Genomic DNA, 22,689 nt, shown 5'->3' with positions numbered 1-22,689 from the left:
TGCACAGTCATGTGCCCAGGAAGTTACAAGAGTACTGACCACTAACCTCAACTTGGGCCTCAGAGAGTCCTGGTGATCTCACTGAATGAGGATGAACATATACACGCTCACCAATCAAATGCAGGAAACTCGCTTAAACTACCTAAGAACTGTCTGTACCTAACGTTAAAATTCAAACTGCAAATTCAAGGTGTATTTCCCGTACGTTTATGTCGAAATCGTTTTATATTCACAACCCTTACTAAAACGACAAAAGCAAACCTAATGTTAACATTCTGCCGTGAAATCACCAACAAAGGCTGAACATCGTTAATTTATACAGCGCGGATACAAGTCAACAGGAAATAAACACCAGGACAGAAAGCGAACACAGGAGATGCTTTTCAACTCACAAAGTAACATGTTCTAAAAGGAAAAGATTCAACTTCTATATCCAGAAATGCAAGCTAAAAACACAATTTAAAATTTTACCTGCAAATGGACCAAGTTTTCTGGGCTTTTAAATTGTGATCCAACTGAATTTCAAAAAGGGGTCGTTACAATGAGTTCCCCCCACAATGCGATAAAAGTATAAACTGGCACAATCATTCTGACAAGTTACCTGACATCTCAAAGACACAGCACATGTATCTGCCCGCCCGCATCCATTCATGCCCGCCTATGCCCACCTGCCTGTGTCCACACATGCTCGCCCATGCCCACACATGCCCGTGCCCGCCCACACCCGTGCACACACTCGCCTGCACACACTCATGCGTGTGCCCGCGCAGTTGCACGTCCAAGAACTCCTCCCTGGACATTATGATGGGTCCACACAATGTGGAGATGTGGCCAGAAAGCCCCGAAAGCCCTGGCGCTGGAGGACGGAGACCTAGGGTGCGTCCACGCAGTGGGATGGGCTCTCCACACTCCAGAAATCTGGACAGAGTGCAGTAGGACTCTGCTGTGTGGTCCTTAAGCACCATTTATGCCGTGCCATGCATCATTAAAACCCTGGAAAACCTGCAAACTCTCTGAAAGGCCACACTCAGTATCTCTTGATGTCTTTGTGTCCTTTGTCCCCTCCCAGGAAATGGCATCATGGACAAGCGACTCAAGCAAGCGGGCCATTCACAGAGGAAAGGCTCGCACCTACAGCAAAGGATTGGGGAGTAAATGTTCGTTTGAATTTACAATGACATGTTTAGGTCTGCAGCCGTTTTCATCTCCCAATTCACCTGTTTCAATAGCTGACCACCTACCACAGCCCAACATGCTGCATACATGCATAGCTGCTACTCCAGGCATGGCCCCAAGGAGCACAGTGTCCCGGCAAGACCTGCCTGGGGCATGACACCAGGTCACAGGACACTGAGGCACAGGGCACCTGGGGGGTGGCTGGGTGGGGCCTGGAGGTGGCTGGGGGCTCCTAAGGGGGTCTGGGGGGTGGCCTGGGGGCATTGGGGGGGACGCCTGGGGGTACTAGGGGGTGGTTGGGGGCCACCAATGGGTGCCTGAGGGGGCATCACCCCTGATGCGGCCACACTCCACTTGTGTGCCCTCACCAAGCACCTCCCTGGCTGACCCAAGCCCTGTCCCTCCTAACAGACCCTGCAAAGCCCAACACACAGGAAGCTGGCACTGACTCCACACGAGAACGTTCTCAAGAGCACAGCTTTCCAGAAAGGCAGCTCTGTGAGGGAAGCATCACCCACAAGCCACACTACAAGCCAGGGCCGTTTCCTAGCGGCTTCGTGACAAGCCCAAGGCACAGAACTGCCTCTAGGAGAAGGATGTCCCTTCCGTGTCCCTTGTGAATTTGACAGCGCGCCTTCACTTGTACACCTGTTCCACAGCAACACACCCAGGGCGTCTCCTCATCAAGCTGCAGCTTTCTGCTCCCCATCCCACTCTGGCCCACGCAGAGCCCGTGTAAGAGTGAGCACACCACCACAGGGACCCGTGTGGGCTACACCCCCCTCCCCATGCCCACCGGGGAGTCACTGCCAGGACAGGACAGGCTGGCGCTCTGGGAGTTAGCGCCTGGTCCCACAGTGCACTCCAACCAACACCGAGGGAGACGGCTCGGTGCTGCGTCACCACATTTATGTCTCCAGCCCTCATTTCACCCTCGAGGTCTGGGGCTGAAAACCATACCCAGTACATGTATTTGTAGATAAGCTCTTGGTCTCCTAGCGGTATTGAACCAGGCCTCAGTATCATCCCCCCAAAGCCTACATAGGACGTCTTCTGCGGCTCTCCAGAACACCTGTAGAGAATCTTCCATCACAGAACACAAAGCGGACTCACACCAGCTTGCACACAGGCGGACCAGCTCCCCCGCCAGGAGCTGGCAATGCACCGCCCCAGCCCAGGACTGGTCCCCCACTGCTCCCACACCTGCAGCCACCTCCTAACAGTGGCCCGTAAAGCGCCTCCGCGACCTTACAGACCGGCCAGCTGGCTCCCCGTTCCTCACGGACCTGCAGGGTCTGGGGCCCACAGGGAGCTCATGCTCTGCCTGTGAAACACCCACGGGGCCATGCTGCGCACACGCAGCTCGCACACGGGCATGTGTTCATGGCAGAGGTCCTCCCCTGACTTCACACAATGGCAGTTTCTCCTACAATGAGCATGTATTAAACAATTACAGTTTCTGGATCTTCTCTGAAGTTGCCATTTCCTTCAGGAGGCTTTCTTGGTGCTGAAAATGACTGTCTTCTCAGCCTGGCCAACCTCCCCAGCCGTGACCTGTGTTCACGGGAGCTGTGGCTGGCACAAAATTGAATTCAGATAGCTAGTTTCATAAATGAGTACAGCAATTACATCTCCCTCCTCCCCGAATGAGAAGACCCTATGATAGAGGGACAGGCCCACAGCTGTGAGCAGAGACCCACACGGTCCCAGGGTGGTAACTGAAATGCAAGCCGCTGTGGGCCCTGCCCAACTGGGACTCTGAGCAGAAACATCGCCCGTGATGCACATCTAAGGAGGGTCCCAAAGCTTCGGGGCTGACAGCAGGAGGCAGCCTGCGTGCAGTGAGGGGGTCTTGCGTGAACGCTGGTAGGAGGCCCCGAGGCCGGTCTCTGTCGGCACTGATAGCCAGGTGTCAGCCTTGAAGGCTGTCGGGACCACAGGAGGAACTGCCGTCACTGTGCAGCCAGCCTCTACGGCCAGGGAGCTCCCGCCCCAGATCCCAGGACCGGCCAGTACTCTACGAAATTCTAGAAGCAGCCCCCAAAACGGTTGCTTGTGACCACTTCTGGGAGTGACCAGACCCCAGCTCACCACATGCTTCTGCACCAGATGAGTTTTCTCACCTCCGCACCAGGTACAAATACTGACTTTGGATTTTTACTATCTGAATTCTTCATCACCAGCACATACCGACATAATCAGAATAAATGAACGTCAAAGACCTCGGGCCCACTTGGTCGTTGCTTCCCAGCTGGCTCCTTGGAGACAGGCGGCAGGTCTCCACCCTCACACGCTGCCCCGGCCAGAGTAAAGCTGGGGATGCGGGAGGGCAGAAGGGGCCTTGCCACAAGGACACCCAACTGCAGCCCACTCACTGCAGCCATGCACCCCTCCAGGTGAAGAGACACGCTTGCAAGATAAAAGGCCAGCTACTAATTACCAGGGAATCAGGCTGCTTTTCACATGTTGCTAGAAAACGCAAGGCTTTTTTAAGCAGAGGAATTACAATGTTGTGTCTTGATTTCCTTTTTAAACACATGCAAATCTTTATTTGTTCTAGAGACAGAAGACACAAAGTGCAGTCGGTGCCAGAGCACCTAGGCTCCAGGTCCAGGCTCTTGGAGCCCCACACACCCACCTCCAAGCTCTTCCTGACCTCCCATCTCCATGAAACAGCACTGTTTCCTCATGGGCCCCAGCCCCCAGTCACCCCTGCCCTGCCTTCCCATGCCCCAGCCCAGTGACCTGTCCCCAGGTCCCCCCCATGCCCTCCTGTCCCAGAGCACCCCCCCCATGCCCTACTCCTGGCCCCTCCGTGCCCCAGCCTCCCATGCCTCCCCACTGCCCCTAGACCCCTGCCTCTAGACCTCCTGTCCCCAGGGCCCCCGCATAATCCCCCTGGGTCCCCTCCATGTCCTTAGTCCCCCTCCGGACCCCTTGCCCCCAGGCCTCCCCATGCCCCCAACTCGGCCCTTCACCCATGCCCCAAGCACCCCAACTCGTCTGCCATCTCCCACCACCAGGAGCTTCAGGAGAGCAGAACAGCACACCGTGCTCCCCACTGGGCACAGGCACTCCACAAATAGCAAAGGACGGACAGGATGGACACGTGAACAAAACCAGCAGGCCACCCTCGACTCAGGCATTTCCACCTTATGCCCACAGGCCAAGAACTGAGGCAGGCACATAGCACACAGAAACCAGGGGGCCTGGTTCCTGTCAACTCCGAATTGAAACACACCTACTATACAAGTGAAAAGATACAAGTCTTTCCAGCATCAAGCCCCTCCACCAGAGACGCAGGTTGCAGGGTTAGCCTGCAACAGTAGTCTGCGTGCCTAGATGCCCACCCAGGCCACAGCGTGGCCCACGGCTCACTGTCAGGACAGCCATCACTGTCGCCGGCCCCACGCCCACCACCCCAAGTCAACAGGCTCAAGCCGTCCGCCTATTTCCTGGGCAGCAACCCCAAAACCTGCAGGGGCTCCTGGGCCTCCACTGGAGGGAGGAAGCTACCGTGCCACCTTCCCTCATCCTCCGCACCAAGTCTGCTTGGCTGAGCCCTCGCCTGTCTCCTAAACTTGTCCTCCTTCACGGTGACCCCTAGGACCTAACTCCAGCCCCCTCCAGCCTTCCAGAGACCCCAGAACTCTGTAAAGCCGGGGTCCCAGCCCACGCTCTCCAACCCAAGGGGCTGGGCTCCCGCCTGTGCTTAGGCTTTGACCCTACATTGAGCTCCAACTGCTGACACTGCCCACTACTCCCCACCACTGGCTGCCAGAGTCACCTGCCCAAACTTAGACGTCACACCCCACGTAAGGCAGCTGAGAAAAGGCTAAATGCCTTTCCCTGGACCACGACCCCATTCCAGTCCAGTCCACCAGCCCTGCTGAGACCTGGTTCCAGCCACACCTGACATCCCCAGCTGTCGGGACTGGGAAAGCACTTCATTTCTGCTTCTCCTCACACCACCTGTCAGCCCAAACGGCTCCACTATGCTCATGGCGCCCAAGCCTCCACCGCGCCACCCCTCGTGCTGCAACAAAGGACGGTGCAGAGGCTGCTTCTGTGACCGTCAGAGGAGATGGCAGTGGCCTTGACTGTCTTTGCATTCCCAGAGGCCACCACGAACTCCAAAGAGTCACTCAGTTAATAAAGAAACGTGGTTCCGAGAACACACAATCTGCGCTCTGGCACAGGCTCCCTCCGACACACTGACATCACCTGCCCCTGAGCACATACCACTGCCGGGCATCTTTGGGGGATAATTCCCAGAGAAAAGGGCATGACCACCAACAAATGTAACCAGAAGCGATAACCTCAGCCTTGAGTCGCGTACGGATCATGACTTGAACCTCAGCCACAGCGCGCAGGATGCAGTATGTATTCACACACTCTCTGCCGGACTAACCCCAGTGCTGGAGAGTGGGAGCCTACACGAGTGCGTGCCCAACCGTCACTGAGAGCGAGCCACATGTTCACTTAGGCTTTCCGGAGAACGTTAAAACCTCTGAACCGAAGGTAAGGCTTGCACCTATGATTTGGTTCCACAGACGTGAGACACGTTTTCTCTACATCTCATGTTCCAGGCAGACGCGGCTCATCTGGACCGTACCTGCAACCTGTGCAACAGGTAAGAGACACGCAGCCCCCTTCCCCTGATGCTGACAAGACAGCACATCCCCAGAGGCATGGAAGGTAGGCCTGGGCGGGAGAAAGCACAGCAAAGAACTACGGGATCAATAAAACACACTATTTTTGAACCTAAAAGCCAGTTTCTTGGAAAAAGTTTCAAAAAATTATTCAGTGTATTCTACAGCTTTGTGACAAATCCAGAAAAAGCTAAAGTAGAATTTTTCACAATTCATGAGTCACCAAATTTCATTTTTCTGAGGAAAAAAAAAGGCGGGGGGGCCAAAGCAAGTGCTTACCGCTTTACGGATGAAAGGTGAATTAACTGCCTACACCCCACACAGAACAGGTGCTCAGGGTCACTGCACACATGACCAGCCCCAGTCATGGGCACCTGACCTCACCTAAGGGTGTCATTCTACATAGCAATGGAACTAGAATTCACGCGGCCTGCAAAGACTAAGAAAGTCCGTGGTGTCACTCAGGCGCCGCAGAAGCGAGACACGCACGTCCACAGAGCCCACCGGGTTCCGTACATCCTTCCACCTTGAACCCGTTTCACCTGCTCCAAGGTCTGAACAGAAACTGCACCGCAGCTTGTGCGTCATGGCGCCGAACCAGGTGGGGAAAGTACGAAGGACGTGGTGCCAGGGAAACGTGTCTGTAGCACGAAGCAGATATACTTACATCTTTTGCCATGTTACCAGATCCGTGAAGTCGATGCTATAAACGTTCACCCTCCAGAGAAGACTAATTTTCCTGGTAAGAAAGAACGAAAACCAAGAAATGAGTAAGAACCGAAAACCAAGTGAATAAACCATCCACGCCTGGCCCCCCGGAACCGCCACCCCCAAAGGACCCTCCGGGTGGCAGGAGCCCTGCTTTCCAGACCCGCAGCCCACCCTTGGGGGCAGGTGCCCGCCGGCGCCGCCCGAGAGCAAATACAGCCCCCCCCTACACCCCGCCCGGCCCACACAAAGACCCTGCCACCCCCGGTCCCCCCTGCACCCCCCGCCACCGTGACAGGTGGTCTTCCGGCCCAGCGGGCCTGTCACCCGGCCGCCGCCGCAGCCGCCGCCGCCGCGCGCGCGCGCGCCTCCCGCGCCGGAACCGGCAGTCGGGTCAGCGCCGCCCCCACCCCGCGCCGCGCCCGCGGGGGCCCCGACCCCGCGCTCGGGCCGACCCCGGCCCCCGACCCCGCCGGGCGCTCGCACCGCTGCTCCGCGGGACGCCCGCCCGCAGGCCCCGCCCGGGACCCCGACCCCCGACCCGACCGCGACCCCGCCGGGCCACCCCGGAGTCCCCGACGGCGGCGCGGGAGCGGGGCGCCCGGGGCCCAAGGCGCGGGAGCCGCGGAGCCGGCGCGCACACGCGGCGGGACGGCGGCGGGACCGGGGCGGGCGCCCCGCGCGCCTGCGCCCCCCGCGGGACCCCGGCCCGCCGCACCTGGCTCGCTCCGGCGCGCGGGCACGGGCGGGGTCCCGGCGGCGCGCTCGGCCCCGGGGTCCCTGCCCTGCGAGGCGCCGGCGCGCGGGGCTCACCCTGCGAGCGGGCGTCGGGCGGCGTGACGTGCGCGGCGCGGCGACGTGACGTGGGCGGCGGGCCGGCTCCCGCAGCGCGCCTGCGCGCCTTTTCGCGCCTTCGCCGCCCTCCTCCTCCTCCTCCTCCCGCCGGTGCGGCCCGCGCGCGCTCCGAGGGGGATGGGCTCAGCGCGGGCGGGTGCGGGTGAGTGTGCGCGTGCGCGCCGGGCGGGGACCGAGACGCAGAGCCTGGCGCGGAGACGCCGCTGTGCGCGCGCTCTTGGAGAGGGGATGGAGGTGTGCGCACACCTGGATCGGAGCCGGAGGTGTGCACGTGCCGGTGTGCGCGCACACTGGGAGAAGAGTCGGCGGAGTGTACGTGCCGGTGTACGTGCCGGTGTGCGTGCACGCTCAGAGAGGGGTCGGAGGTGGGCGCACACCTAGGGAAGGGCCGGGAGTGTGCACATGCCAGTGTGCGCACAGACTTGGAGAGGCGCCAGGTGTGTGCAGGGGTGGAGGAGAGAGAGGGTCCACGGGCATACGCCAGGGAGAGAGGAGGCCAGGTGTGTGCACGTGCACATGAGTGTATTTGTGGGTGTGTGTTCATGCAGGCGGAAGGAGGGTAGATTTAGTGCGCACAGGCGTTTACGTGGAGAGGGGGGTTGGAGTGTGCACGTGCAGGCGTGCATGCCCTTGGAGGAGAGAGGCGGAGGTGTGTGGACGTTTTGATAGAGGCCAGCTGTGTGCGTGTGTGATTGCACACAGAGGAAGAAAGGCCGGGTGTGTGCTCACGTGGAGAAGAGGTGGGCAGTGTATGTGTCCACGTGTGCACGCGTGCTTGTGGAAGAGAAAGGCCAGCTGGGTTTGTGCCGTGACTGTATTTGTGCATGTGCGCGTGTAGGTGCACAGAGAAGATTGGGGGTGCGTGCCCACAGTGCAGAGGGCCCTGCCCACCTGGTGTCCACGTGTCCCTGCGGGGCCAGCGATCATGCCCACACCCAGCCTGAGCCCAAGTCCCCACATCCCGGTGGGGTGCTCAGGAGGAAAATCAGGCAGCCAGTTTTCTCCTCATCGCTGGGTGGGCCTGGTGCACCCCAGGCTCTGGAGACTTCTCCCTGGAGCCCACCACCGGCAGGGCCAGGGCCCCCAGGGGCTAGAGACTCAGCAGAGGGCCGGCTGGAGTCCAAAGTTCAGGGCTGCAGCATAGTGTGCGGTGAGGAGCACAGCGCAAAGGCCTCTCTGCCCTGTGGGGGCAGCCGTGGTTCCCTTTCACGTCTAGTGCTGCTTCCCTAACTGCTGCCTGACCAGCCACCTCACCTGTTAACACCACACTCAGCATTGGTTTCTTCTGGAAGACAGCAGAATGCTGCACCTTCTTTGTGCTGATTAGCATACAATGGGCACCAAAGAAACATGGAGGGTGGAGGTGATGGGGAGAGGCAGTCCTGTAAGTTCCTGCCTGGAGGATGTCGTACTTCTCTGCTGGTGCAGCTTATACAGTTCTTGGCCCCTTAGCAGGTCCCTGGGGTATCGGAACCCGCAACCTCCATGTTGTCCCTCCAGTGGTCACATGTCCTAGCTCCATTCTCCTTGTACAGTATGTCTTTATTTTTTGCTGTATTTGAGTATTTGCCCACAGGCTAGAGGCCCCACTTCAGCCCTTGGACCCTGTACATGGGGCATCAGGCCTCTCGGTGAGAGCTGGGGGCTCAGAAAGAGAGAGGATCAGAATCTTAATCCCCCCACGAATTCAAGATTCTGGTCATTCCACAATATTCACACAAGACAGCCACCCCCAGTACTCTAAGTGATGTCTGTAGAGAAATCACGGTAGTGAGTGAGACAATGCTGAACTCGCAAGAGCTACCATGGCAGTGAGACAGCTCGAGAGGCCCTGGTTTCCTCGGGGAAAGAGCAAAAAATTGGAGTTGTTTTTTGCCTCTCGCTGAACACCTATTTCTGTGTTCCAAGGTAGCATAATTCCTAAAATTTTTGGTTGAAGATCCAAATGTTTGTGGCCACTGCCCTGCCTTGAAGTCTCTAGACTAGATTGCAGAAATGCCTGCTTCCTGATGAGCAGTGAGCCTGTGACTGCCTGCGTCCACCTGACCCCCCAGTGTCCTCTCTCTATCTGGGGCGGGGGTTGTTCGGGAAGCATGACTTTTAGCGATGCTTTCATTCGGGCGTTGACTTACCCACACCTCAGTAGCTGGCATTCAGCCGTGATTGTCATGAAGGCTACCGCGTGAAAGTGGTTCTGTTCCGTGTTCATGAGAACAAAATGATTAGATCCATCCCAGAAGTCCTCCTCTCCCAGAAGCTCCCTTTTTCTTTGTGTACCTGCCCTGTTGAGTCTCAGGGCATGGTACAAACCCTTACCCCTGCACCCCTACCCCCATTAAACTGCCCTTTACGGACAGAACAGTTTCTAATCCCTGGAAAATTGTAATGCTAAGTGTTAAATACCTGATTTGCGTTTGGTTCCCTCCTTGATGACACTGGTCCTGTCTTCAGCAGTTTCCTGTTTTCCACCTTCTTGGGTCACTGTGGCCATGGTGACATCAAGAGGTGGGAAGACAGAGGCTCATAGGAGAATGTTCCCAATATGGACAAGTGACATTTTCTCATTCTTTGGTAAAACATACGGACATCTTTAGAAAACTTTGCTCATTGTGTGTTTCATAAAATAGAAGTAAATCAGTGTGCCTACTTCACCTGGAGGGACATCCCTGGCCCTCTCCAGAGAGGTCACTGCTTCCAAGCCCCACTGACAGATTCTGTAGCCACCACCCCTCCACCCCCACACATAGAGGCACCCGACTCGTCCTATGTCATGATTCATTTTGAAAATGGTCAAATTCAAAGTCCCCCTCTTGGGAGGAGGGCCAGTCCTGGACCCTCTTGGGTACGATGCTCCCAGCACTTACTCACATCTTAAAAGACTTGCACGCTCGTTTTCAGGCTGAAGCCCCAGCCCTTTGGCAAGAAGTCCTCAGATCTGACAGATTCTAGACCAAGGCATCTAACTCACTCCGATTATCTCCCCAGCCTGTTTACTGCTTGGACACATGTCCTTTACTCCTCCCCTGCAATGTTCTCTGGCTTCTGCGGTGAGAGAAATCCCCATCCGTCTTCGCGTTTTAACTACACAGTCCTTCTAGAGAGCTCGTTCTGTGAGACTTCACACTACCCTGGCTCAGAAGTCGACAAGATTCGGGGTGCCTGGGGGGCCCAGTCGGTTAAGCGTCCGACTCTTGATTTTGGCTCAGGTCAGGATCTCACGGTTTGTGCAGATCTCTGCACTGATAGCATAGAGGATGCTTGGGATTCCCTCTCCCTCTCTCTCTGCCCCTCCCCCACTTGCTCTCTGTCTCTCTCTCTCTCTCTCTCTCTCTCTCTCTCTCTCAAAATAAATTTTAAAAACTTAAAAAAAAAAGATGTCAACAAGATTCTTTTCTATGGACTCCTACAATGTGAGGTGGAAATACCCATGTCCCCCTATGTCATTTCCTTCCTCCATAGAATCCAGCTACTGTCACGGGGCATGAAAGCACCAGAGAATATGGCGGTTTGGGGAAACTTGACCTTATGTACCACTGAGTGCCTCCAGCCACTTCCCTGCTACCTATCCATTTACCTCCCAGGTCAGAGAGGGGCCCCCAGCCCACCTGCCACAACGAAGCTGACAGGAAGAGTCAGACAGCCTCGGATAATCTTCAGCCCCTCTGATGCTCAGATGCCTCTAGCTGAGAAATAAGTAGATAGAAATATAGGTCTTCGGTAAGAAGACAGACCACAGTTTCAAAAGTTTTCTTTCCTGCATCGCTCACTCCCCACACTCTGAGTGCCGATATTGTACAGACGAACAAGATAGAGGATTGCTAAATGAGAGGCAGATTCACACAGTCTGGGCTCAGAAGCACCACGCAGGGGCCAAGGAAGCGGGGCTGCCCCCCTCGGCCTGGCTGGGGCCACAGCACCAACGTGCAGACGATGCCTCGGAGACCAGAGCGCTTGAAACCAGGCCCGCGTGGAATTGCTGGGACCACAGCACCGACGTGCAGACTGTGCTTCGGAGACCAGAGCACTCAAAACCAGGCCCACATGGAATTGCTGTTCTGGAGCCAAAGTCGTGTGTAGGGGCCTCAGAACGGGAGGGCTTCCTCCAATTCTCAGCTTCTTCCCAGCGGTGGTGACTCTTGGGCTTCCCTGGGGGTGGAGGAGGGTAGCACCTGTCTCCTGCCGATATTAATGAGACCATATTTCCTAGATGTAAGGCGTTCAGATACCAGTTTCCAGAGTGCAAGTGTGTGCTGCACAGAGCTTTCCAGGGGATGCTGAGGGTCCTTAGGGATACAGAGGAGCAAAGCCTGACCCAAGAGCCCAAATGCAGAGCAGTGGGCCGGGATGAGGGGGTGTGGGCAGCTGGGGCAGGAGGGCCACACAGGGCAGTTTTGGTCCCCCAAGAGCCCTCCAGGTCAGGCAGCAGAAAGCGGGACGTCACTAGGCCCTTGAGAGTGCTTTCTCTCCTCCCTACACTCCTGCAAGGGTCTGGCACAGCTCACACCTGAACTTCCTCCGTCTAGGATGGCTGCCCTCTACAACACAGCTTCCCTTGGGGAAAGCCGTTTAAAGCCTTGGCTTCGTGGACACCCTGGTGGGCCACCAAGGGGAGGCCAGAGGCACACGGCTTCGCGGTGAGGCAAATGTCATTTGAGACAAACGATCACCAACTCCTGACTTCAGCAAACCGTTCCTCTGCTGAGCATCCGCCGGTGCAGGAAATGGACGATGTCCACCCGCTTGTACGCACTCGAAACCTAGGTAGAAGTCAAATACCTCACTTGCCCTCAGTAACTAAAACAGGTCACCAATTCAAAATATCTTGACTTCTTCCACTTTTTTCCGTCTCCTCTGCCACCCCGCTGCCACCCTACCATCCGCTTCCCTGACGGCTGGAAAGTAACTCACCTCTTTTTCCTTCCTCCAGTCTCGTCCCACTCAAATCTCCCATCTGTCCAAGAACCAGAGTGTGGGACAGCAGTGGAGTGAAGAGTCTTACGTGAGCCTGGGGCCCTGCTGTCCCCACCCCCACCCCTGGTGTAGACAGTCTGCGGGGACCTCACCCTGGAGAGGGACCCAGGCTCACCTGACACTCTCAGTGCACTGCTGTCCCCCGTGGTGTAGACAGTCTGCAGGGACCTCACCCTGGAGAGGGACCCAGGTGCACCTGACAGTCTCCATGCACTGCTGTCCCCTGTGGTGTAGACAGTCTGCGGGGACCTCACCCTGGAGAGGGACCCAGGCTCACCTGACACTCTCCGGGCACTGCTGTCCCCCGTGGTGTAGAGAGTCTACAGGGAACTCACCCCAGAGAGGGATCCAGATGCACCTGAGGCCAATGTGTGCTCTGCTGTTTTGGGGTTGAGTTTTCTGCATGTCAGCTAGGTCCAGTTGGTCTATAGGCTGGTGCAGGACCTCTGTGTTCTTGTTGGTTCTGCCCATTTTTGGAGGCAGGGTATGGATGCCCCTATGTTATTGTAGAACTGCCTATCTCTCCCTTCAAGTCTGTCAATGCTTGCTTTGTTTAGTTAGAAGCACAAATGTTTAGTGTGCGTATACAGTATATGTATTTTTAAAGTTTTATTTATTTAAGGAATCTCTATACCCACGTGGGGCTCCAACTACAGACCCCAAGATCCAGAGTTGAACGCTCTTCTGACTGAGTCAGGTCCCCTAGTGTGTATATCTATGTGCTTATAATTGTTATGTCCTCTTGTGAACTCACCCTTTTATCACTGTTACAGGAGACAAGGGCAGCATATTATTACTATCATCATTATATAATGTGCTTTGTCTCTTGTAACAACTTTTACTTAAAATCTGTCTTGTCTGAAATTAGTGTAGTGACCCCATTCTCTTTTGGTTACTAATTACAAGTAAGACCCTTTTGTATTCTTTCACTTCCAACATGTGTGTGTCCTGAGATTGAGACAGTATGTAGTTGGACCCTGCTTGTGGTCCACTCTGCCAATCTGTGTCTTTTGATGGGTGAGTTTAATCCATTATATAAGAATATATGATTTGCTCAATAGGTAGGTTTATAATTATTTTTGTGCATTTGTCTTTTAAATCAGGTAGGAAATAACAGGTGAAGTTACAAACCAAGAACACAATAATTCGCCCGTGTGTTCCCCCTCACCCTGGGTCTTTGGGGCCTCTGGCTGTGTCTAGGCTCTTTCTATCCCACCTCAGGGGCTCTCTATAGCATCTCTTGGAGGACAGCTCTAGTGCAAATAAACTTTCTGCTTTGTCTCTCTGGAAATATGTCACTTTCTCCCTTATATTTTAAGCACGGTTTTTCTGGATACAGAATTCTTTTTTTTTTAATTGTTTTTAACATTTTATTTATTTTTGAGAGACAGAGAGAGGCAGAGCATGAGCAGGGGAGGGGGAGAGAGAGAGAGAGAGAGAGATACAGATCTGAAGCAAGCTCCAAGCTCTGAGCTGTTTGTTAGCACAGAGCCTGACGCGGGGCTTGAACTCATGAACTGCGAGACCATAACCTGAGCTGAAGTCGGACGCTCAACCTACTGAGCCACCCAGGTGCCCCTGGATACAGAATTCTTGATTGGCAGGTTGTTTGTTGTTGTTGTTTCTCTCAGCACTTCAAGTATGTCCCCGACTGCCTTCTGGCCTCCATGACTTCTGATGGCAAATTGGCTCTTAGTTTCACTAAGAATCCCTTGTAAGTGATGAGTCACATCTCATAGCTTTGAGATTCTCTGTCTTTGTCTTTGAATTTGATTGTAATGTGTTTCAGTGTGGGTCTCTTTGAGCTTATCCTGCTTTGAGTTAATTAAGCTTCTTGGATTTATACTCATATCTTTAATCAAATTATACACCATGACCAAGTGGGATTTATTCCAGGGATGCAAAAAAATTTTCAACAGAAGAGAATCAATGTAACACATCACATTAATAGAACAACACACACACACACACACACACACACACACGCACACACGGATATCTGTTAGATGTCAGTGTTCATTGCAGTATTATTCACAATAGTCAAAAGGTGGAAACAACCTAGGTGTCCATCTGAATGCATAAATAAAATGTAGTGTATATATATACAAAATTGAATATTATTCAGCCATATAAAGGAATTAAATTCTGACACATGCTACTACACCGATGAATCTTGAAAATATTATGGTAAATGAAATAAGACACAACAGGACAAATAGTGTATGATTCTCCTTACATGAAACGTGTAGAATGGGCAAACTAATAAAGACATAAGGTAGATTAGTGATTACCAGTGTCTGAAGGTAGGAGAGAATGGGGAGTTAACTGTTTAATAGTTACAGAGTTTCTGTTTTGGGTGATGCAAAAGTTTAGAAATAGGTAGTGGTGATTGTTGCACAACATATGAGTTTAATTAACACCATTGAATTGTACACTTAAAAAAGGTAAAATGGCAAATTTTATGATGTATATTTTACCACAACTTTAGAAATTAATAATATACCAAAAGCCATTGACTTGTACATTTTCAATGGATGAATTGATGGCACATGAATTATAATCTCAATAAAACTATTTTCTTTGAAAAAGCTATGAAGACAATTTGGGGCACAATTGGGGAAGATTATATATGTTCCAAATATTAGAGTAGAGAAGACATTGTTATTTTGCTAGGTGTGACAATGGTATTGTGATAGTGGAGGGGATTATCTTTTTTCTTAGGAGAGGCATGGTGGTAAACTGAGTTACTAAGCATGATCATGCCAGTAATTTCCTTTTGAATGGTTCAGGAAAAAAATGTGTGTGTGTCTTTCAGATGGCAGAGGAGGGGCAGGAGCAGGAGAGAGATAAAGGAGGGGGGATAAATATGGCAAAATGGTAAACACTGTTTAGATATGGGTGTATATTTTACAGCCTCACTGTATTTTGAAACTTTCAAAATAGTTGGGAGAAAATCCCATTCTATTCAACATTAATCAGAAGGTTCTAACCAATGCAATAAGGCAAGAAAAAGAAATTACGAGGCATAAATATTGAATAGGAAGAACTTAAGCTGTCTTTATTCTTAGATGTGATTGCATATGTGGAACATCACAGGAATCTACTAGAACTAACTAGTAAGTGTGGCAGATTCTCTCTATATGCAATAAAATCAGTTCTCTCTATGTATGCAATAAAATCAATGTTTCTATATAACAAACTATTGGAAAAAATTTTTTAATATTGTTTAAAATAGCATGAAAAATATCAATTTATTGGGAGTTAATTTAGATGTGCAAAGTCCTATAGGAAAAAAATATATAAAACACTGCTTTAAAAAATCTAAAGTAGACCCAACAGGGGGCACCTGGGTGGCTCAGTCGGTTGAGTGACCGACTTCGGCTCAGGTCATGATCTCACAGTCCGTGAGTTTGAGCCCCGCATTGGGCTCTGTGCTCAGAGCCTGGAGCCTGCTTCTGATCCTGTGTCTCCCTCTCTCTCTGCCCCTCCCCCCACAGGCATGCTCTGTCAAAAATAAGTAAACATTAAAAAAATTACAAAATAAATAAAGTAGACCCAACACTTTGGGTATACATTATATTCTGGGATTGGGCAACTCAATATTGTTAAGCTGTCCCGTGTTCTCCAAACTAATCTATGGATTCAATGTCATCTCAGTCAAAATTTCAGCATTATTTTGGAAGAAATTAAGAACTTGATGGGGGGAGATTTCACTTTCAGAGCAGTTTTAGGTTCATAGCAAAACTGAGCACAAAGTACAGAAAGTTCTCAGATACCCTCTGCCCTGCACCTGCACGCAGCCTCCCACTATCCAAATTCTGCACCAGAGTGGTACCTTTGCTATAATCAGTGAGTGAACCTACATTGACAGCATGATCGCCCAACGTCCATGGTTTATGTTGGGGTTCACTCTTGGTGTTGGACATTCTATGGTTTTGGCAAATGTATGGCATGTGTCCACCATTATAGAATCATACTGATACTGCCCTAAACAGCTTCTTTCCTGCCCACTAACTCTCAGCAACCATCAGCCTTTTTATTGTCTACAGTTTTGCCTTTTCTAGAATGTCACATACTTGAAATTATATACTACGTAGCCTTTCAGACTGGTTTCTTTCACTTAGCAATAAGTAAGTTTCCTCCAGTGTACCACAATCTGTTTATCCATTCATCTACTGAAGGATGTCTTAGTTGTTTCCAGGGTTTTGCAATTATGAATAAAGCTGCTATAAACATGCACATGCAGATTATTGTGTGGACATGTTTTCAGCCCATTTGGGTCGAAATCAAGGAGCATGGTTGCTGGGGCGTATGGTGAGAGTATGTTTAGTGTTGTGACTGCCAAACCGTCCTCCAAAGCGGCTGCACCTTTCCCACTAGCAGTGAATGACAGTCCTGTGTCCTCATCAGCACGGCCGTTGTCAGCGTCAGGCTCTGGCTGTTCCAACAGGTGTGCCCTGGAATCTCACTGTTGTTTTTCTTTGTTTTAATTTATAATTCCCTAATGACATGTGATGTGGAGCATCTTTTCATTATGCTAATCTGCTGCACATATTTATGGGGTCTATTTCTGGGCTCTGTATTCTGTCCCATTGATCTATTTGTCCATTCTTCTGCTAATACTACACAGTCTTGATTACTGTAGCTTTACAGTAGGTCTTGACGTTGGACACTGCCAGTCCTCAAACTTTGTTCTTCTCCCTTAATAGTGTATTGGCTATGGGGTCTTTTGCCTGTATATATAAATGTTAGAATCAGCTTGCCAATATCTGCACAAAAACTTGCTGGAACTTTGATCGGGATTGCATTCAATCTATAGAGACAGCTGGGGAAAACCGACATGCTGACGTTGTGAATTCCGTTTCATCAACATGGACTATCTCCCCATTTATTTAGTTCTTTGATTACCTTTCATCAGAGTTTTATAGTTTTTCTCATGCAGATCTTACACATGAACTTTGTTAAGTGTATACCTAAGTATTTCATTTTGGGGTTCTAATGTAACTGATATTATGTTTTTTTATTTCAAACTCCACTTGTTCATTGCTGGTATAGAGGTAAGTGATTGACTTTTGTATACTGACCTTGTATCCTGTAATCTTGTTATAATTGCTTATTAAATCCAGAATTTTTTGGCAACTATTTCAGATTTGCTACATAGGCAATCATGTAATCTGCAAACAAAGAAAGCTTTATTTCTTTCTTACCAATCTTTATACCTTCCTTCCTTCCTTCGTTTACTTTTTTCTTTCTTTCTTTCTTTCTTTCTTTCTTTCTTTCTTTCTTTCTTCTTTCTTGTTTTGTTTTCTTTCTCTCTTTCTTTATCAAAACTTAAAACTCTCACTCATCAAAAGCAAGTTTAAAAGACATCTATAGACTGGGGAAAATATTCACAGTAGATATATCTTTCTTTTTAAGTTTATTTATTTATTCTGACGGGGGTAGGGGCAGAGAGAGAAAGAGAGAAAGAGAATCCTAAGCAGGTTCTGCGCTGCCAGCTGCCAGTGCAGAGCCCGACACAGGGCTCAACACCATGAACCGTCGGATCATGACCTGAGCTGAAATTAAGAGTTGGCCACTTAAATGACCGAGGCCACCCAGGCGCCCCAACAGTAGATCTAATAAAAAACTCATATCCAGAATATGCAAAGAACAATGCCAAATCAATAGGTAAAACAAAAAGAACTCTGTTAAAATTGTCAAAAGACTTGAACTGTGTTTAACTGTGTTAAAGAAGAAATCCAAACAGCTAAGAAGCATGTGAAATGTTCACAACTTCTTTAGCAATGAGGAAAATGCAAATTAAACCACAGTAGGGTACCATTTCACACCCAAAACCAAGGGATTGATAATAAGAACTGTTGGCCAAAATGTGGTCCAGCTGGAACTGTCATACCTGCTGCAGGAAATGTTAAACTCTCTTTGGAAAACTGATCGGCATTTTCTAATGAAGTCAAGCGTACAAGTGCTGTGATCCGGCAACTGCAGTCCCAGAATGTGCCCGAGAAAGGTGAGGGTGCATGTCCATCAGGAGGCATCTTATGCGACGCTCACAGGAGCAGTGTGGGTGATGGCCCCGGTGGCACCTGCTGGGTGCCCCTGCGGTAGAAAGGAAAGGAAAGCTGTGATGGAGTCACAGTTGGCAGGAAGGTCTGTGGCCACAGGCGAGAGTTGGGTCCAATCCTTCACGCTGCTTTGATCAAAAGTCAGCTGACACAAATGACTGCATCTTGTATGAGTCCATTATTATAAAGTACCAAGCGAGCAAATGAACCCAGGTCGCCTGTGGTTACTTGTGGGCAAGAGGACACGGGGGGTGGGGGGACAGGAGGGGGGCTCTGGGTGCTGATAAGGTTGTGCTTCCTGATCTGGGTGTAGGTTCAGTGAAAATTCATTAAGCTGTGAACTCCTGGTCTTTTCACCCTTTATGTACGTATGTGATACTACAATAAAAAGGTTTTCAAAGTGCCATTTAGCAAGAGATCAAAAAATGTGAACTACCTAGGAATAAATCTAACGAAAAAAATACATAAGACTTCTTCACACGAGTCGACAAAAAGTAAAGAAGAATTAAGTAAAGGGAAGAGTCTGCTCTGCTCACGGTTTGGCAGAGACAGTATCATAGGTTTGCCAGTACATGCACATGGGATTTGATTCTCAGTCTCGTTAACTGTCAGGGAAACGCCGATGAAGTCCAGCCACAGACAGAAATCAGTGTATTCTCATTTGATGTGCAAATCTTATGAAGTCTGACGAGAGCAAGTATTGGAAAGTCTGTGGACCAGCAAGTAGGGTGTAAATTGATGCCATCACTTTTGAGGATAATTTGGCATTATTTTCTTAGGTGAAGCGTCTCCACACACTACTGCCCAGCCATGCCACTTCCCAGTGTGTCCCGGGGGGCATGCTCAGCACCAGTGTTTACACTGACAGCCAAACACGGTTCAAATGTCCAGCATCAGGAGTCCCAATAAACAGTGAGGCGTACCCCACCACAGAGTAAGAAACACCTGTGAAAATGAGTGAAGTCGAGCGTCCCTCACGCACACACATGACACCGTATGCTGCTCACGCAGTTTAGAACAAGAAAAAACTAAAAGCACACGTGTACATAGGATGTATGGGAGGAAACAAAAGGGAAAGGGTAAAGAGGGCGGTAAGCACCAACCATGGGGGAGCAGCTACTTGGGGAGATGTCTGTCCTCGACGGGGTGAGGTCACACTAGTAATTATGTTCCGTGGACAAATGGAACGAGTCAAGCAGAGCTCAGCGCGGCTGCTGCAGAGACAAAGGTCGTGACTAACCTGGGCTCTCACCTGAGGGCCAACGCCCAAGAGATCTCTGCTACTTTAACCCGACCTCCGCTCGCTCAGCCCTGCACGCTCTGGCCTCTGGGACCATTTCAGCCTAAGTTGGCCCCGCTCTCTCCCTCAGTCCCCATCCTTCCGTCAGACCAGAGACTCGAAGGAGACCTTGGGACTGTTTCCCTTCTTACTTTATATGGTTTTATTAAGCAGTGACTCCCTTAATAACTGTCTCCCTTTTTTGGTATTTTCTGTATTTCCATATAAACATATAAAACAAAATCTTAGTTTTAAAAATCCAGAAAACGTCTCCTAGTATGAAGGCTGGAAACTGACGGTTGGCCCTATCCAAGATTAAGAAGGAAAAACAAAACAAAAAGCAAAGAACGTTGCCAACGTTCAAAACCCACAGGCCTGCATCCAGAGCTTGCTTGCAGGAATCCGAGGCTCTGGCCTCAGAGGGGTAGCAGCCCCCAGGCCCACCTGCTGCCCGGCCGCTGCTGCCCCGCATGGGTGTGAGACTCCTCTCTGCCGACACTGCCTGCCTCCAGCATGTGCTCCGTTCCTCTTTGGTGTCCTTACAGGAGAGAAGACTCCCCACAGCGGCGGCGAACTGTCCCCTCTAACGAGCTCCTTTGGCTAATGAGGAATCTGCAGTGGAGAAAGGAAATGCCCTCAGCAGGCCAGCCCCGGGCTGCACCGTGGAGCAGCCCAGAACCTGGGGGCCTGTGTGGGTGTCACCGGGGCTGTTGGCTCAAAGAGCTGAGACCTGTCCTGCTGGGGACGCAGGAAAAGAAGGCCACAATGGAGCCAAACTGGAAACCAGTGGAGAGCAGACCCGTTTCGGGGGCCACTCCAGCTGGTGCTGAGAGATGCTGTGCTGGGGAGTGGAGCTGGGGCACCAGGTCAAGGTCAGGTGGGGCTGGGGGGAGGGGTGGTACCTCCCATAACCAAGCAGAGCCCAGTGTTCTCTCCCTTTCTCCGATTTGCAATGGTCCAGGCGGCAACAACAATGTGAATGCTAACCCACCTAACCCCCAGCAGGACAGTAAAGATGCAAAACGGTTTCTCAGGGAACCTCTAACTCATCTGCCCTGTGTCACTCTGTCCACATCGCATCTGGTAGATTATGCCACTAGAGTCCCTGGACCCAGCAGGGCTGGTGAGTGGGGGTGCCCCCCCCCAACTAGGCCTGCCGACAATGGTCTTGGAGCCCCAGGCTTTGAGCAGGAGGCCCCTCTCCCTCGTCAGCAACTGTCCCTTCAGACCTGGCTACAGACCCAGACCCAACTGGTGTTTCCACCCTCCCACACGTGACTGATGGTGGCTGTTTCTGTGGCAGGTAAGAGATCGTGACGTGTGTTGGAGAGGGCCGAGAGCCCTGACCTCAATTCTAGACCAACCTGAACCCTGACCAGGGACCAGAATTCGAGCAGCAGGTATCTGAACCCTGCACAGCAGCCTACACTAGCACATTGGCTAAAGGAGGAGCAAATGTCCAACATCACTGAAGCTGAGGTGGAAACGTGATGGTCCAGAGTGTTGCTATTTCGTAATAGCTTTTCTCTCTCCCCTTGCTCCTCCTCCCTCTTCTTTTTAACTCTCACATTTTATCACAAACCTTGTGGAACAAAATGAAAATTCCTTGCCTGTCATGGGCCTAGAGCAGAGATCACTGAAGTTCATTTAGAGAACTCCCAGGGATTTCCAAAAGTGCTCTGAGCATTAAGCCATTGAGGGAAATAGAGGTGCCTTTTTAAATCCACAAATACAATAATGAAGTAAGATGCTATTAGTCATGTGTTCTCACTAGAAGAGAACCGTGGGAGTCTCAGCCTGCGCTGAGCGAGCGCTGGGCTTGTTTCCTGCCTCCCACACCCACTCTGGTGAAGCCACATGCCGCGTTCGCTTCTAACCAGTGTTTAATGATTTTCATTTTTAATTCCAAGAGGTTTAATTCACGCCGCAAGGGACAGTCTATATACAGCAGGACTCACAACGTTGCACCGGAGGCGCAAGCCGGCCTCCTGCTCCTGCGGCCCCGCCCACCTGCCCGCCCCACCCCTGAGGCCTCAGGCCTCCGAGCGGATGGACGGAGACCCAGCTACACCCCACTACAGTCCAGGACCCGGCCTCCCAGACGCCCCCCCTCCCCCGGCTCTGACGCTGACCACCAGCCGCAACACGGCCCACTCTAAAACGAGGAACGTGAGAATCTCTAATGCGAGTTCCTGGGCGCAGTGCTAGCTGTCCCAGACCAAGCCAACCCCGGGTCAGCCGCGAGCGTGCTGTGCGCGCAGTGAGTGGTGCGCAGGGGCCCAGAGGTCAGCGGCTGGGCGTACGTACGCAGGCCGCGTGCTCGCAGGCCGCCGTCTGCCGTCCACCTGTCACCCATCCCTGTCCATCCGCGGGCGCGCACCGTCCTCTGTCCACCTCTGACCTTCTACTCACGTTCATCGTCTCCCTGCTCATTTGTCCGCCACCGCCCATGTACCTACCTCCCCGCGCACACACTTCGACCCGCAGAAACGCACAACTTTGGGCTCTGTCACTGGGTCTAACTTTTCCTAAACCGCCTGCCTGGGGTGGTAGGGGGGGAAGGCGGCAGAAGCATAGGGGCGTCCTGGCCAAGCTGGGGGGACCCGGTGAACCAGCGCGCCGACCGCGCTCACCGTCCGCCCGCCTGCGCTCACCTGCGGGTCGGCTGCCGCGGGCTCTGGTCTGGGGGGGCTGGCGCGCGGAGCGGCCCCAAGGAGGCCCGGCCCACCGGCCCCGGGACCTGGGGTCCCCCGGTCTCCTGACCCCGGCCCCGCCCCACCCCACCCTGGCCCCGCCTCTGCTCGAGGCCCAGACCCCATCCGAGCCCTGCCACGTTCACCCGAAGCCCTGTCCCAAGCCCCGCGCGTCTAGAGGCCCCGCCACTGTCCCTCCCCCATCCCAGGTCCCGCTCAGCCCTAAGCCCGGCCCCTACTGGGGCCTCGCTCCGCCCCGCGAAGCCCCGCCCACTCCAGATCAAGCCCCA

At 52.2% G+C, this 22,689-nt stretch overlaps 1 protein-coding gene and 1 long non-coding RNA gene across 3 annotated transcripts in view; both read right to left on the bottom strand.

The window, feature by feature from the left end:
* Window positions 1–7,413, bottom strand: part of TFDP1 (transcription factor Dp-1) — a 40,309-nt gene extending 32,896 nt beyond the window's left edge. Inside the window, exons 1-2 of one of the 2 annotated variants that reach the window (XM_047858316.1) lie at window positions 7,350–7,413; window positions 6,496–6,567 (exon numbers count right to left, since the gene is read on the bottom strand). In XM_047858316.1, coding sequence (XP_047714272.1) covers window positions 6,496–6,507 — 12 coding nt within the window. In that variant the 5' untranslated portion in view covers window positions 6,508–6,567; window positions 7,350–7,413. Of the gene's footprint in view, window positions 1–6,495; window positions 6,568–7,254 lie in introns of both variants that reach the window. The other variant, XM_047858308.1, reaches the window with a different exon arrangement.
* Window positions 7,414–18,048: 10,635 nt separating this feature from the next.
* Window positions 18,049–22,481, bottom strand: LOC125168899 (uncharacterized). The gene is made up of 3 exons (XR_007153337.1): window positions 22,361–22,481; window positions 20,151–20,318; window positions 18,049–18,461 (listed from the first exon to the last, which is right to left on the bottom strand). It is a non-coding gene; the product is annotated as an uncharacterized LOC125168899 (long non-coding RNA).
* Between the last annotated feature and the right edge of the window lie 208 nt (window positions 22,482–22,689).

Source organism: Prionailurus viverrinus, chromosome A1 (assembly GCF_022837055.1).
Source record: "Prionailurus viverrinus isolate Anna chromosome A1, UM_Priviv_1.0, whole genome shotgun sequence".
Classification (NCBI taxonomy): Eukaryota; Metazoa; Chordata; class Mammalia; order Carnivora; family Felidae; genus Prionailurus; species Prionailurus viverrinus.
This window is presented reverse-complemented; position numbering and strand designations above follow the sequence as displayed.